The 17,214-nt window shown below is 39.5% G+C and overlaps 1 protein-coding gene across 2 annotated transcripts in view; it reads left to right on the top strand.

Moving 5' to 3' along the window:
- WWC2 (WW and C2 domain containing 2) overlaps window positions 1–17,214 on the top strand; it is a 102,021-nt gene that overhangs the window by 64,130 nt on the left and 20,677 nt on the right. For both annotated transcript variants that reach the window (XM_030493126.1, XM_030493127.1), the window contains 6 exons: window positions 1,105–1,347; window positions 6,790–6,879; window positions 8,691–9,304; window positions 12,747–12,867; window positions 15,403–15,483; window positions 15,568–15,654. In XM_030493126.1, coding sequence (XP_030348986.1) covers window positions 1,105–1,347; window positions 6,790–6,879; window positions 8,691–9,304; window positions 12,747–12,867; window positions 15,403–15,483; window positions 15,568–15,654 — 1,236 coding nt within the window. The remainder of the gene's footprint in view (window positions 1–1,104; window positions 1,348–6,789; window positions 6,880–8,690; window positions 9,305–12,746; window positions 12,868–15,402; window positions 15,484–15,567; window positions 15,655–17,214) is intronic.

The raw sequence follows: 17,214 nt of genomic DNA, 5'->3' as shown, positions 1-17,214 counted from the left end.
ACTTGTATCAGTTGTTGAGCTGGTGTATTGTAACTATGGCAGTTACAGATAAAAGTAACAGATCAGTTCCTCTTGACCTAGATTGTATGGGAATATCTTTCTGTTTTGACTTCTCCTTTCTCTGCCTTTTCCCAGCCTACAAGAAAGGTGCAGAAGGCTAGGAGCTGTTACATAGTTCAGAGCTTCCATATCTTCAGCTATGCAGCTGGTTCAGGTGTGGCTAAGGCTGGAAGCGACTGGAAGTTACCATCTTTTTAGATATGTGGCATGTATAATGGGAATTTTTAGGCTTTTCTAGGGGACAGGGAGTCTTTATTACAAGACTTGCACTTAAGCTGTGCTGCTGAGCCCATGACAGAATGATTCTGGAGGCTGAACACTGGAAATAACCTGTCTTGGTCAGGACTGAGCTATAGTACAATAATAATGTAGGGAGGTTTTTGATTCCATTGTATGTGTATATTCACAGAACATGCATGGCTAACCAAGTCTTGGATGTCTCAACTCTGTAATTTGACATCTGCAATAGGAACAGCAGTTGCACAAACTCAAACTTTTGAGTGAATAATCCCCTTTCTCTTTAGGTAGCTGCTGTCCTATTGCCTTTTATTTTAACCACATGGAGAAGCAATGCTTTTGCCTTTTAAGCTTTGCATACATGCATGCTGCTGAAGCGAGCACCTTGCTGTGGTGTGCATTCTTTCACCATGGTAGTTGCTGTTTGCAAGGAGCAAGGCAGCCTCCAACAGCTGAGGAGAATTCCGTCGTACTCCTCAATAAGTAAAGCAAAGTACCACTACCATGTTACCAGACAGATCGCTTTCAATAGAGCTTTTATTTACATTGTGACTTCTAATCAAACTCAGCACTGGAACACAGGAGCAGCTCATTTTTAATGCATATGCATATTGCTCTTGGCCTGGATAGAAGTGCCTTGCTTTTCTGGTGTAGCCTGCATTTTTGTGGAGCAAAACTAAATGTATGGTTTTGAGGAAAAAATGTTGTTATATCCTGCCAGCTTTTGAAACACTGTATCACTTCTCTTATTCCTGAGGATTTGTGTGCTGTGCTGGGCTCAGACAAATCTGCTGTGTTTTATTTTAGCATGGCTAACTTGAAGATTGAACTCTCTAAGCTAGATAGCGAAGCCTGGCCTGGGGCACTGGATGTGGAAAAGGAAAAACTGATGTTAGTCAATGAAAAAGAAGAGCTTTTAAAGGAACTCCAGTTTATTACACCATGCAAACGTACTCAAGATGAGCTAGAGCAGCTAGAAGCAGAAAGGAAGAGGCTTGAAGAAGAGCTGCTGTCTGTAAAAAGCACACCCAGTCAAGCACTTGCTGAAAGGTAAGGGGCTGGTTTTTTCTAATATTAAATGCTGCTTTCTGCAATCTAACCTTTGTACTCATTGCAGACCCTGAACTATGCCTGATGGGCTGTTTTCCTTCAGTAACTGTTCTATGTAGATCTTAATTAAATTTGTTATTAGCCCACTGGGCAGAAACACAAAGAAGTCTTCTGTACTGTGAGAGAATGTGAACACCCTGTATGTGCTCTGCAATATCAGTTGCTCTGCGTTTGTTACCAGCATGAAAATGCCTGTGACAGATGTTAAATAACTGAGGAATGTCAACATACTAGCAGGAGGGCAATACATCATTCACTCGTTTCTGATAATAGCTATAAACTATTTGAACTCAGGTTGCAAAGATTATCTTGATTGTTGCAACATCTGAAGCATTTCATTGTGAGTTTTATTACATACAGAAATGCAGCCAGAGGAAGGGGGAAGGAGTAGTTCAGAGGAGAAGGATAATTGCTGCAAAACTTCCCTAACTTGCTGCTACCTAACTGGTAACTGAAGCAACTTCCACAATAAATAGTTTTAGCCAGATTCAGAGTTCAAGAAAATCAAAGGTGACTGTCACAAATAGACTTTTCATCAGCTGTAAGCGGAAATAAATTTATGGGCACCTCTAGCACACATAAAATGCAATAAACACAAAATGTCATTGTGTGTATCAGTGTAGTATGCCTTATTGAAGTAATACAATCAGCACTGTAAGCCTTTCATACTTCTCTCTGCTAAGAAACACCTGCTGTTGCTCCAGTTTCACTGAACAGTGAAATTTCTGTTAGTGGCATTAGAAGCTGGGTCCTAAACTGTAGCTGAGTAGTGAGGAAATTCTGGTTTACAAAGTCCGTGTGTGTTTATTAGATGTGATTTTTAGACATATTTGTACACTTCCTAATAGTTCAAACTGCAATATATAATCCAGGCATGTTTCAGAAGAAGGATTATGTCCTGCTAGAACTATGTTTTTACAGGAGACATTACCTGTCTGTGTTAGCAGTATCTGAATTACTGCGGAACCGTTGCTTTCTGACTTCCTTTAATAAACGGAGAATAAGGGATCGATAATAAAATCGCATTCTCAAATAAATAATGCGAATCTAAGATTTTGCTGATATGCCATTGTAAGTAATAGCTAAATCTTGACTCGTGCTGTAAATAGGTTGCTTGTTCTTGTGTTTTGGATTTGCTTGTTTAGTGCCAAAGAAAATCCTGCATCTCACCATTTTCCCATACGTGTCAATGCCAAACTTGGAGTGCCAAGGGCAAGTAAAATTGTCTGTCATTGTCAAGCTGAAATGAAACAGCGGGGTTTTTTTCCCATGTGTAGTGACACAACTAGTTGCTAGAGCTTAATTTTTTTCACTCTTATTTTCTTCAATTTTTTCTCCTTTGGATTTTCATTTGATAATGTGGATTTTCTTTTTTTTTTTTTTCTGAGGTTGCTGTAAGATTTCATGTCGTACACTGCTGGTTGAGGTAGCATTTATGGTGGCTTCTGGTTTGCTTTTTTGCTGTTCCAGTGAATCTCCAGTGAATTTCAACCTGCAACTCTTTATGATATTAAAGCTGTCTCCCTTGATGACTTAAGAGCGCATAAATTCTTTCACACCAGGCTGTTTTGAGGATTATTTCTGGTGTGTCTGCTATAAACATAAGGAAAATCTTCATTTTGTAGGACTCAGATGGTGAAACTCTTCCTGAAATGTTAATTGGAGAAAAGGATACATTTAATTGTATCAGGTCAGACATCAGCGTTTTGTTTCTTAGAGATGAGGAAGGTGTTTCTCTCCATTATCAGTGAAGGAACCACGCCATCTTCAAAGTGCTGCATTGTTGTTGCAGCACTATTTTCTTTCATGAAGCTTCATGAATGCCTTAGGTTTCCAGTATTTAATATATCCAGTGTTTCCACCGGATAATGAATTTGATAATGAAGCTATGGATTGTGTCAGAGCTTGATGTGACAAAGGTTGTTTAGTTTGGGGTGGGGGTTTGTTTCTTTTTATTTTATTTCTAAAGGAGGAAGAAACAGCAGACTTGCTCTGACTTAAAACAAAAGCATTATAGCATAGTCCTGGCTTATTTTGGAGTAGGATGCTGGAATTGCCACTGGTAGATGTAGATGGAATTAATTTACAGGCGGAAGGTATAGATCCTAACATATCAGCTTCAGAAAAGCAGAGACAGTGCATACTCTGACTGCTTTAAGAAGCCTTCCAATAACTAAATAGAAGTAACTAGATTGTGGAAAACTCGCTACTTTCTTGCCTCTGGGTTCCCTCATGTCAGGGATATTCTATTACTGCTTCAGTCCTTGGCAAAATCTTCTAAGTAATCACAGGCATTTAAACAGATGTGTGATTTAACTACTTGATTGTGCTGTTGCCTGCAAAACTGGTCCCTGCTCTTGTGCCTGTCATAAACATGTCCACATAAGTTTGCATTGAAAGGTGAGGTATGTGCTCATCAGCTTTTTAATGTATTTTCTTAAGATTCTGTGCCCCTCTCAGCAATTTTACAATTTAAGATCAAAACTGGAGAAAAATGTCTTGCTCCTGCAACAAGTAATAGGTTAATTTAGATAGGAGGGGAGATGGAGAGAGGCCATGTCAGAAAAGATAACGTGGCGGTTTTTCAGGTATTTACGTGGTTTTGGGGGTATTAAAATTCCTGCTTATGCTGTAAAGAAGGAAGTTCATTGTTTGAAAGTTTTGAAGGGTGGTTTGTTGGGTTTGGTTTTTTGGGGATTCCTTTCCCCCCCCCAGTTTGGTCTAATGTAGAGTGAAAAAAAAAAGTAATTCCTTGAATCTCAATTTGTTGTGAGATACAAAATTATTTGCTGTGTGTCTTGGAATTTCCAGGAGTGATTTCATCATCCAGCTTGTGTTTGTGACGTGTGACTAACATCTTTCTGAAAATTACCTACAGGTATTAATACTACTTCTTTAATTACTAGTAAATCGAACTACATCCAGGAAAGAATTTTTTCAGGACCTGAACTACGTGGGATAAAATACGTTTTATCAAGCTCCTCAAGATAATGAAAATAAACTTTTGCTTCTGCTTTGGAGAAAAAGAAATAACAAATAAACAAACAAAGCCCAAACAAAAAAATCAAACTTTTTAGTTTAATTGTACAAATTCAGTGGAAAAACTATTGATTTTGAGGGCTCCAGTCAGAGAAGTTCCTAAGCTTTTAATTTTCTTTCTTGCCTTTATCCATTAGTAGTTGAACACATAAAGCAATTTTTGTGCCTCTTCCTTGAAGATAAAAATGATATTTCACTATTGAAAAGCCACAAAAGAGCTAGTGAAGAGCACTCTTGCTTGGGAAAAGCAGGATAGATTAGGCTTTAAAAGAAGACACAAGGCATTGATAAATAGTAAAAAGGTAGGAGAAAGTATCTGATAACATAGGTGAGCATAATTCTTGGTTTGGAACCCCCTTTGTATGTCTTCTGAGCAAAGAATGAAATGCCATGTATGCTTTTAACAGTCCTATAGCAGGTACTGGCAGATGAACACATTACTGCGGTGTAAGAACACACGCAGCGTGGGCAGTGGAGTGGAAGTTCACACCCTGGCTGACCTCCGGGTAACTTATTCACCTTTGCATAACCCAGATTTGCTGGCTGAATAAGCATGGGTGTAAGCAAGTGCTTTTCATGCTTTGCTGAATTCAGGACTTAATGTCTTTTTACTGGTATCTGACACTCAAAGAGAGTGAATTCTGGGAACTCTCGAGTATTTCATTCACTTTGCATAAGAAAGCAATGGTTGAATTTTGGGGTTTGTTCTTTGAAGTGTTGTCTGTATCTGAATTTTAATTTACACATCCTTGAGATGCCAGGAAGGCCAAAGGAATGGTTTCTAAGAATGAACAGCAACCTGGTTTTTTTTAAGGAGGGGGCACGGTTTCTTGTCTCTCAGATTAGTTGCTTGAGAACTTGTGACATGTATCAGTTGACTGAGCAAGGGCTAGAGGAGAATGTACTAATCCACAACTACAGGAGAGTTTTAGCTGAACCCACTGAGGGAAAGCAGTTTATTTGGTGTTGTAAATGGAGTGATAAAAGGGAATTATAAAAAGAAAAATATCACTGTAAAAGTTAGTGAATCTTTTCTGCTAGCAGCCAGCTGAAAGGAGTGAGAGATTCCACCATTTGTGGGTTTAGAGCTGTGCTGGGTAATGATGCAGGAGGCAATAAATCCTGCTTTTTTGTAAAGGTGAACCTTGATACTGAGCATCACAATGCTGTGTGCTTCTGAGGTGATGACAAAGCTGTTGGGGATGTAGAAATCTTTACCAAGGACTCCTAAATCATAGAATGAATCATAGAATGGTTTGGGTTGCAAGGGACTTTAAAGATCATATAGTTCTAACTCCCACCACCATGTCAGGGACACCTTCCACTAGACCAGGTCGCTCCAAGCCCCGTCCAACCTGGCCTCAAACACTGCCAGGGATGGGACATCCACAGCCTCTCTGGGCAACCTGTGCCAGTGCCTCACCACTCTCACAGTAAAGACTTTCTTCCTAATGCCTAAACTAAATCTCCCCTCTTTCAGTTTAAAGCCATTCCCCCTTGTCCTGTCACTACATGTCCTTGTAAAAAATCCCTCTCCAGATTTCCTGTAGGCCTCCTTTAGGTACTCAAAGGCTGCCCCCAGAGCTGCCTTTGCTCCAGGCTGAACAAGCCCAACTCTCTCTGACCCTCTCCATAGCAGAGGTGCTCCAGACCCCTGATCATCTTCATGGCCTCCTCTAGACTCACTTGAGCAGCTCCATGTCCCTCTTGTGTTGGGAACCCCAGAGCTGAGCGCAGTACTCCATGTGGGGTCTCACCTGGAGATATGGTCTTATCATCCCAGAATCCTGCACTTGAATGCTGCTTTGATTTACTGTGTTTTGTCTCTATATGAAGACTGAACCAAATGTAGTGCTTTATTTTTAAACTTCCTGCAGTACTACCCCAAGCTCTTGCATCATCAGGGCTAATACTGGTATTAGCGTTCTTCTGGGTTTTTTTCTGAAACTATATGAAGTGAGGAGCCAGCTTACAGCATGACTTTTAAAACTGTGTTAGTGCAGATCTTATTCTCCTGAAGTTGCAGCTATTTTCCCAGTGCTCATCTGTTACTCTTTTAATGGGCGCACATTCCCCTTGGTACAATGTGAATGTACCAACACTCTGCTTGCTTGTACACTCGGCAGGTTTGTTACAGTGCTTACTATTCTGCAGGTAAAGTCACTCTGCTGGAGTGGTTAGGGTTTTACAATAAGACTGAGAGCTAACACAGTCTCTTGGATTTTAGTAGTTGGCAACCAGATGAAAACATGAGGGATCTTCACTTTGTTTCTGTCTTCTCTATAAAGTATTTTAGCCTCCAGATTATTTTGTAATGCTTACCTATGCTTACTCTCTTTCCAGATTGAAATTGGAGGAGAGAAGAAAAGAGTTGGTACAGAAACTTGAAGAAACTACAAAGTTAACTACTTATTTGCATTCACAGCTTAGGAGGTGAGACCATACTGCATAATGTTAAACCTGTCTTCAGCAACAGTCTAGTGGACCTGGATGCCTCAACTTCAGTCTTAGGTTTTTGTCTTAGCTGGAGGCTGAACAAAATTTGTTTCAGTAAGAAAATGCAAATGTAATAGCTTCAAGCATTTTGCCACCATGCAAACCTTACATACCTTTATAATTTCAGTAAGCATTCCAGACTGGAGTGAATGGATTTGTTGCACAGCTTCCATAATTAAACAGGCAGACGTTATTTTGCTTCAATGTAAACAAATCAGGAATTGTCTGATTGGTCGTATCTTCAAAATTCTGTCATTGAGGAGACCAAATGGTTTCTCAGAGTTCTGTCTAAAATCAGTTATTAGAACTATATCCTTTATTCTATGTAATAACTGAAGAGACTTAATGAGTACATGTATGCATGTAAATACTTGTGTGAATAGTTGTTTCTGGTTTTGTTCTTCAGCACTGACTTATGCTTTCTGTAGGCAGAAATGTATCCTCAGCAGGATTTATTTTTTTTCCCCTGACACTTATTGATTCAAAATCTGACTTTGGGTTTATGAAATTCATAATGATAACAAAAATGTAGTGGGTTACAGCAACTGTGAACTCAAACTCGTTGCCCTCATGGGAATTCTAATCTTTAATGATGCATGTAACTGGTCCTAGGGAAGAGTTTCTCTCCCTTCTGGACTGTTACTCTGGGCTACCAAACCATATGTCCATTATATCTATTTAGGAAATCCTGAATTTTCATGCATATGCCAATGGGATACACCAGTCGGACACTGCAGTAATTAATGTATTCTCTTAGAAATCAACATGGGGCATTAAGAGGAAAAGGTCCTCTCACAATAAGTCATACCATCCTATTCCTGGGATCTAGGCTGGTTTAGCTATTTCAAACATCTCGGCCAGAGCCCATAAATTGCATTTTGATTGGTGATTAGTTATGGAAAGAGCATTTAAAAAATTTTTATTTTTTAAGTATTTTGTGGTCCTGTTTGTTTGGACTTTTGGGAGTCTCTTTGTGCAGTTTTCTAGCCCAGAGGCAAAACATTTAAAGTTGCTAGCTCTATTACTGTTCAGTAAACATCTTTTAAATGTTCAGAAGGGGCTGCCTTGCATTATTTTTCCTGACATTATTTCCCAGCAGAGTCCTACTGAGCCAACGCAGGGACACGCAGTTTCTCTGGCCTGGCAAGGCTCGTTATTTTCTGTTATGAACAGGAGAAGATTGCATGTTATGGCCTTTGCCATGCTTATGTAGTTGGATTTGCTGTGCATGTAGAGTGTGTGTTGTATTGTATATGTGAAGTAGTTCTTCTGTAAGTTGTCTCCTTTTAGCTGCCACCTTTCACAGGTGCTTGGGTAGAGGGCAGGCTGCATAAATTGCTCTAGAGGTGGCAGCACTCCTCTGCTGCCATAACCTCCTTCCTGGGGATTCCTTTCCTGTCACATTGACCCCATGAGCACCCACACTGGAACGGAGCAGGTTTTTGAGGGAATATAACAGCTGAGAAGGCTGCGGTTACAGGTGGACCAGTTTGCCAAATCTGCAGCCTTCTGCAGAGAAGAGGAGGCTTTGGCAACAGGCCGTAAGCTGGACAAATTGCCCTGATAGTGTGCAGGTTGGGCACACTGATCTAAGCCAAGTATGGCTGCTTAAAAAACATGATGCCGCAAGAAAGCATTCAGTTGTAAGCAGTTAAACAGCAGCTCCGGTCAGTGTTACCTCTCCTTGTTACATTTTGTGCTGGTCGAGTTTAGTAACATCAGTGTCCGTGTTTGTGCTTTCTTCACAGCCTCTCAGCTAGTACGTTGTCTGTGTCTTCAGGGAGCAGTTTGGGATCTCTGGCATCCAGCCGGGGATCTCTGAACACGTCAAGCAGAGGGTCACTAAACTCGCTCAGCTCCACAGATCTCTACTATAACCAAGGCGATCAAATAACAGATTTGGACTATCAGTATAAACTTGACTTCATATTGCAAGAAAAAAGTGGTTACATTCCTTTGGGGCCTATCACTACTATTCATGAAAATGAAGTGGCCAGTTCCCATGGGAGACTGGGTTACAGTGACTCTCCTCCAGCTGCAGACCATCCCAAATTGACTGAACCTCCCAAATCTGTGACATCGCTGTCTTCCAGATCCTCACTGTCCTCCTTGTCCCCTCCAGGCTCCCCACTGGTTTTAGAAGCTGCGTTTTCTGTGTCAGCTCAGAATTCCCCTCTGCATCACCTCACTGCGGACTTTGAAGACTGTGACCTTTTGGGTGATTTTGCAGGCATTAGTCTCTGTGAGAACCAAATACTACTGGACTCTGAAGCCAGAGCAGGATCTCAGATTCCTACAGATGATAAAGACCTTAATGAAGGCATTAGGCAGCCTCTGCCTTCTCTACATGAAGGAAGTTCAGGTAATAAAAAAACCTAATGCCAAATGAATATATAACATGAAAATCTTGAGCTAACAGCTGGCTCCTGAATGGGGAGGTACCTCGTGTCACTGAAGAAGTATCTTGTTAGCACACATTTGCCATGGTGGGCAGTCAGTAGCTCTGAGGGACCTTACGTAATGTCCAGCTTTGGCTGCAGATTGCTACAGTCACCCTGATTCCCTACATTTTTCAGTAGCTCTCTCAGAAGGAAAGTTCATGAATTGCAGACTCCGTCATGAAAAAATAACAGAAAACCCTACAGCTGGATCTTGAAGGCAGGGAGGATGCATGGTGTTCCTGGGTATTGTCAGGATGTATGGGGGTAGAGCAAAAATATCCTCTGCTGGTTTTTGGTAATGCAAAATCAGATACTTTTTTTCTCACTGAAGAAGTTACAAACTGACATCCTCAGTGAAAGAGATTTCTGGACTTAGGAGTTAGAATTTTTATGTGTGTGTGTATCTGCTTATTTGAACCCGCTTTTTCTATGTGAGCTGAGGAAAGACAAGGGACCCCGTGCCTTGTAAGTTATGGTGAGACTCTTCCCATTTTTAACACAGATTTCATAGCTTTTAGCTTTTTATCCATGTGAGTTAAAACAGAGCCCTGAGGCTAGTGTAGGCTTCCCCCTGCAGTCTGTGGGTAACTTCCAAAAGGATGAGTCATCTCATCCTAAAACATACTTCCCTTTAACCAAGATGGGATGAATGACCGTGTGAGTTATTGAGGTATCCTTAGTAACTAGTTAAAGTTAATTTTGAGATGGCTGAATTCAGTGTAACGAATCTCACTTCCAATCTGCAGTACAAGCCGTGCAACATACTTAGTCATCTATGTTGTCAAAGACTTTGGCAGAGTTAGAACTTCAAAAATCCCAGTTGTCAAGAACTGATGGCTTGTCCTCAGTCTTTGCTGCCTTTTGTTAGGGTTGACAGTATGTGGTGCTTTCTCTGCATGTTTATCATGTCATTAAGTATGTTCCTGTGTTTATGTTAGGTAGTGGCTCTGTTTTCCCTAGAACAACTGAGGGAGCCAGATTTCCACTACTGCTGAGCACTGGCAGTCCTGTTTGAAACCTGATCAGTACCCAGCATTCCCAGCTCCACATTTCTGGGCCTGAGTTGACAGTGAAGTGGCTAAGGAGTTTGGATTTCTTGGAGTAAATACAGCCTACCTCTAGAGAGTGCATTGTCAGATTTGTTGCCAAGCTTGAACCCTTGTGCCAGCTTTTAATAAAAATATCTGGACATATTGATACAGACATGTATTTTCATGAGAAATATTTATGTGTGTATATGTGCATATATATATATATATCAAGGAATTGTTGTAATATCTGTTGGTTATTTAGATTAGCTTACTGTGTTACTGTAGTAATTTCGGTATGGACCAGAGAAATGTATGGTATACATATTACAAGCTGGGAGTTCCCCCCTCAGCTCAACTGTGCAGAAGGGAAAAAAGAAATTGACTGATGTCCCAATGGTCTGAACCTAGGAAATGCGAAGTGGAAAAACTTGGAAGGGGTGGAGGTAATTTTGTCCTTTGTCTTTTCAGTATAGTGGCACACAGTAGTTACTTTGCTTTAGAGCTATATTATACAAGATGGAAAAAAAAGTAATTTTTCCTGCCTGTATTTCAGCAGCATATCCTTTCCAAATGAACAACAAATTCTGATCTGTCTGTCTTTGCAATCAGCTGCAATTCAGCTAATTTGAAAACTGCATTTAAGATGGCTTGGAATTTGGGAGCACATAGGGCTATGAGGAATCAGAATTATTTGTTTAAAATGTATTTCTTTAAATCATTATTTTCAAAGGCATCATGTGGATGTCTAACACTTCTGAGCTTTTTTGATGGCCTATCATTGTGGATAGCATCAGTGTGTCTTTTAAGTCTATAAGTAGTTATGGTTTTAAAATACAAATTCATCCTGTGGTTCATCATACTGATAGTTCCTCATGTGGGGTTATATGTATGACACGAATTATCTTTAAATCTGTATTAAGACTGCCAAAACAAGCACTTAAATTTTGAGAAGCCAGATATTAACTAATTATGCTTCAATAGTTCTAGTTTCCACAGTAAAATGGGCCTCATGGTGGGTCTTCAGTACATTAGACATAGACGTGGGGTTGGTTCAGTGTTCCTACTCCAGTTGCATTCTTGGAACTGCTGTGATGCCAAATGGGAAGGTGTTCGACAAACTCAGCCAGAGGCATAAAACCTGCATGGAAAATTTCAGCCCACACACTTAAGTTTTACAAGACTACAGATCTGAATACTGCTGAACCTTACCTTGGAGGTACACAGGCATACCTGAAGGCAGTATAGCTAGTATTTTCATGTAATAATCTGCATTGCCTCTTCAGGTGCAGTGCTCACCTGCTTCTCTGTCTCTGACTTTTCTGCACAGGTGAACCATACAGATATTCGCTCCTCTGCACATGTCCCTGCTGCAGAAACCAAGTTGGAATATCATGTAGTTCTTCCACAGTCAGTCTCTGTCATTGTCAAAGTCAATTCAGGCTTCTGTGGTAATTCCTAAGGGTAATCAATAAATCATGTCATCACCTTCACCCCTCACATGGTGGGGGGAAAGGGAAAGAGCACTTCATCATCAAGGAAAAAGCATTCCTACTGCCATAAATAAAAGCACAAACGCAGCAATCAATCATCTAATCTGAAGCCTTAAATTTTAAACATCTTAACAAGATGTAAAGTCATGATTCAGGTGGGGATGATAATGCATACCAATATCCTCACCCCTTGGCAGATGAAAGTACTGCATAGGCTTTCGGTTCACTGTGCTGCAGAACGTGGCTTTCTGTGAATGCGGCTGCTTCACTGCATGACACCAGCATATGAATGCAAGTTGAAGATTAAAGCTAAGCAGTAGTTGATAGTAAAGAGGCTGTAGCATAAAAAGTTTTTGATGATAGTAAACCAGAGAGGATTTTTCATTTCTAGCAGTTATATCTCTGGGGAGAGGGTGTCTCTCTGACTTCTAAATATTTAATACACAGTAGGCAAGCACTGTGCCTGTAGACAAAGTGTTACTACAGTGCAGAATGTGAACACGGCAAATGGAGGTTTAAAGATCAGGATAATGAGGGTTAACAATGAAGATAATGAAGGCTAATAACTAGCTCAACAGATATGGGTGATGATAGGAGCCTGTATCTCTGGGAAAGAATAATAGCTGTACATTTTCAAGTTCATCAGTTTGGTTATATCCCTAGCCAGAATATCTGGTAAGAGTACTACAGTCGCAGAATGTTTAATGACGTGGAACAAGACTACTCTGTGATACTCATTTAAGGGTCACTGCTTTCAACTTCACAACTTTCTAAGCGATGCGCTTCGCCCTCTCTGACTATTAATCTCTTGGACTAGTTTTCATTCTTCTTTCTTTTTGCAGGTGTTGACTTACTGAGAGCAGCTAGCAACCTGCTCGAGGAGAAAACAGCTTGTGTGTCTGCTGCCGTGTCTGACGAGTCTGTAGCTGGAGATAGTGGTGTATATGAGGCTTCTGTGAAACAGTAGGTTTGAGAAATAATGCAAGTGTTTCCACCAAGACTTTAAATATACCTATAAGGAGTTATGTAATACCAGCATAACTAGGTTATTGGTTATGCCTTTTTTGTAAGTATTTTGTACTCTCATATTGAAAGAAGGGCACATTTGCCGAACAGTGAGGTTTGATTCGTTTTTTTAAGCTAATAAACTTGCATTAGAGTGCTTGTATAACTTGTTTGAGCAGTATTAAAAAGCTACCTTCTGATCTTTGGGCTTTTTTCCTTGGAGAAAAGCTGAATTCAACCTACAGGTTCTGCCATGTAGCTGCATTGACTTCACTCAGAGTGACTCTTGCTACTTACTGTTTTGTTTAGATACAATCTTAAGATTGCATAGGATTTTGCTTGAAAAATTTCTTTTTTAAAAAAGAAGATATAAGAAAGATAAGAGAATCATCAGTTGTAGGTATAAAAATAATTCAGGTTAGAGTTTAATGCTTATGCTTCTCTGTGGTAAACAGGATAAAAGAAATGTAATTGCTGGTCTTGCTTTTTGACAATACATAACTTCTACAGGATTCTTCATACTAGCTTATATAGTATTGTCTGGTTTATGGCAGTGAGAACAATGAACTTTAGACTGCATAATGGAAGACTATTGCAAACTACAAGAGAAACCAAAATCTTTATTTTTCACCTCAACTTCTGCAAGTCGTTGACATAAAGACTGTTTTGTCCTTTTGCATGTTCAGAGAGATGTTTTAGCAGGATGGTTACAAAGACACAGTTGCTGTCTTCTGTTGCCAGGCTAAATGCTTTTCTATTAGGACAGATAAAGGTGCATTATGGTATCATAAATGGGTTTTATTGGCCTCTGATAAAATTACTTCTACTTGTCAAATCTTTCACAAATTAAAAGGTAATAAAAATAGATGACACCAAATAAAAAAGCTGAAATACAAAAGGGATTTCTCCTGAACTGTTGCAATGCCCATTCAATCCCATGGTAGGTCAGGAACCCATATTTCACCCTGAACTCTGAAATCCTAATATGAGTTTTTTCCATGTCTTCATTTAGACCTAATGCAACTTCTTGGGCTGAAGTAAACTCCCATCTATTAAAAACTCAGCCTTCACTTGGCCGAGTGGCTGTGACTGGGTGTTTTGGTTCAGTAACCATTGCTGTCTTTCCATTTTGTTTCAATTCTGAGCCACTGTAATCAAAACTTACTGTCTGCTCCAGTTACAAGGTGCAGTGGATAGAAATGAACAGACATTGGACCAAAAGCTGTGGATGTTCTGTGGAGCAAGTCATCTTGTCTTGCAAGTCCTGTCCAGCTGTGAGTGGTGGGATAGGTGGAAAACAGGACAAATTCCTGTCGTCTTTCTGTTGTTCATCAGGAAAAGATGAAAGAAGACAGTTGCATTCCCTAAGCGTGTGTACAAAAGGAAGCTATTGCCATTTGTGCAAGCAAAGATGTACGGACTGTAGTTATTCCATGATAGCTCCAGGTGTGGATATTCTTAATTATTACTGAGTAGGAAGTAGTGAAGAGGTAATGAGTGCCTCTGTGTGAGTTGCTTATGTTTAGTAGAAGTGTTTTTATGAGCACTGTGTATGAAATGACTTATAATTTGTCATTGTGCTCCAGAAGTTGCACTACAGTGATTTCTGCTGTGTAGACCAGTCCTTTGTATTAAGTAATTCAAGGCAGGGGAGGAAATAAACACACTCTATCAAATTAGCCATCAGCCAGGAAATGCATAGTAAAAGGGAACCTCTAGATGCAGAGTCTTAAAATAAAGCTGTCATTTCTTGTGGGATGCCTGTGTTATTCTTCACATTTCTTATCTTGACACTTTCTGTCTTGATCTTGTTTATTGATGCCAACTCATTTTAAAAATCAGTGAAACACATTAATACGGCATCCTCAGTCAAACCTCCCAGAGAATGACTGGAATTATTTTGCCACATGGATTCTCTGTAATTCCATTGAACGCTAGAGTTGCCCTACAGCTGCAAGACTTGAATCCCTTTGGTTCTTTGAATGCTTCTGAAAACAGGCTCAGAGGAAAGGTGCTTCTTATTTGCACAGAAACCTCTTTATTTTACAAAGCTCCTGCTTTTGAGTATTCTTCAAAACAGTATTTCATACCCAGGTCACATGTGGTCTGATGTTTATTACAGATCTTAATTTCCTCTTTTGTATTCAGTAGGGAGATAAAGTACAAAGTATCAGTAGGAAAATGTCATGAATTTTTCTCTTGCCTGTTAGTCTGGCCTGCTTCAGTAATCAGCCTAAGGTCTTTCTGATTCATTACTGGAGTTGTCAAACTGTTCAGGCAGCAGCTGTCCCCCAAACAGGTATTTCTATTGTGTAGGCTCTGAAGTTCTCATTTGGAGTGCATGCTGTAATTAAATCAGCCTGTTCAGGCTGACTGTATACGTGTTCTGTATGTTCAGGACAATGTATACGTGTTCTGTATATGCATACCTTAATTACTGCTGAAAGCTAACTATAATTTTCCTAAATTTGTATATTTGACTCTTTGCCCTAGACCAAATGAAACTGAGGATATTGTATATAGTGAAGATGATGCAACAATTGTAGAGGCTGCCCAGGTACAAATAGGACTCAGGTGAGTGAGTAAGCAAAGGGAGTATTTCTGTTTGTACATGAATGCAACTAGTAACCTTGCCTCATGTTGTCCTTTCTTTAACAGATATGACCACAGCAATTCCAGTTTTGTGATAATCATAGTACGGCTCAGAAATCTTCCAGCATTTTCTGTCCCCCTTGGCTCTAAAGTGTAAGTCAAACAATCACTGTGCAGTAGCAATAATGAATTGTACAAATTCTTCAAAGTTGTTGATTGGTTTACTGCTGAACAGCACTAAAATACGTACAAAACTTTTAAAACTGTATTAGTACTGAGCTTTTAAATATTCCAGCAATGCTGCAAGAAGTAGTTATCAGCAAATATGCACGTTCTATTAAAGTGGAACAAAAAGGGTTTTTTTAAATGATGCTTCATTAGTGTTTTAAAACATTTTGTAGCTGTGTGAGTGCAGAACAGCTATTCTGTTGTTACTAAGAATGTTCTTTTGATACATTGCCATTCTTTCAGCTCAGAATGTTGTCTTTTTACATTTATGTGATATTTTTATGTAAAATTATGTTAAAATAGTATGTGTCTTTTAAGTGAGCTTTTAAAGGTAAGGGGTAATTTGATAAATTGCAAGTGGACAAGCACAGCCACACTGAGATACACCAACCCTCATGACTGGAGGTTGGAGGTCTGTTAAGAATTAGTTCTTGTGTTGAACTGGACTAACAGGAAAAGTCTAGAAGTAGTTGCAGAGGAAATTGTGTGTAGGAAATGAAGAAAAATGCCTGAATAAGAAAATGTTACTACTGAGATTCTAATCCAAAACTCTCAACTGTAGAAATAAGTACAGTTTGCCTTGGCTCCTTGGGGACGCTTGTACTTCAGTGAGTTTTTTTACAGACTGGAAAGCTAGCTTAAACTGTTGAGAAGGTAAATAAGATTAGAGTAGAACATAATCAATCCTTGCAGAATTTGGTTTTCTTGCTGGTTCCCTTCCCCCTGTCCCCCATCACTTTGAATTTGATTGGCAGATCAAGAGGAAGCCACTGAATACGGAACGGATGTATAGGCATACAGGCCTGGGTGGCTTGTTGGTTTTTCTGTTTGGTTTTGTTTGCTCTTAATAATAAGTGGTGTCTACGGTCATCTTTCCTTCTCTAACCTCCATCTTTCCCCTGCTCACGTCACCTTCCAAGTCCCCTAGCATTTAGCACTAGAATATAGAAAAATTATAGAAGAATAAATTGACACAGCTGAGAGGAAAAGTAGATAATATAGAATATAAAAAGAATGTCAGCAAAATATTCAGTAAGATAAAGTTAGGTCGTAGCTGGCATCTTTTTCTGTAATTAGTATTACAGAAGCTGTAATTAGTAGTCAAGTGTCTTCAAGTGCAGGCAAATAGCAGTTTTTCTATCATTTGCCATGGTCTGCATATATATATATTTTTAATATATATATATAGTGTATAGATATGTACAATGATAAAAATTGGTCCTAGAAAATGATGCTGTGTTATAACTGCATTTTCTAGAACATCAAATTGGATAGATTAGTACGTTATTGAACCTTTACAGACAGAGGAGTAGATTTGACATGAAATTTTACTGGTACCTGTTTCCACACTGTTTATGAGAGCTGTTCATTTTTGGAGTAGGTAGAGCCTAGATGAATACTTTTTATTACTTGTGTCAGGATAATATTTTCATCGGTTGGGAAGTCATAAGTTTGTCACAGCAAAATCTGAGCCATTGGTTGACT

Source organism: Strigops habroptila, chromosome 7 (assembly GCF_004027225.2).
Source record: "Strigops habroptila isolate Jane chromosome 7, bStrHab1.2.pri, whole genome shotgun sequence".
Classification (NCBI taxonomy): domain Eukaryota; kingdom Metazoa; phylum Chordata; class Aves; order Psittaciformes; family Psittacidae; genus Strigops; species Strigops habroptila.
Note: the sequence above shows the minus strand (reverse complement) of the source record. Positions and strands in the feature narration are given on the sequence as shown.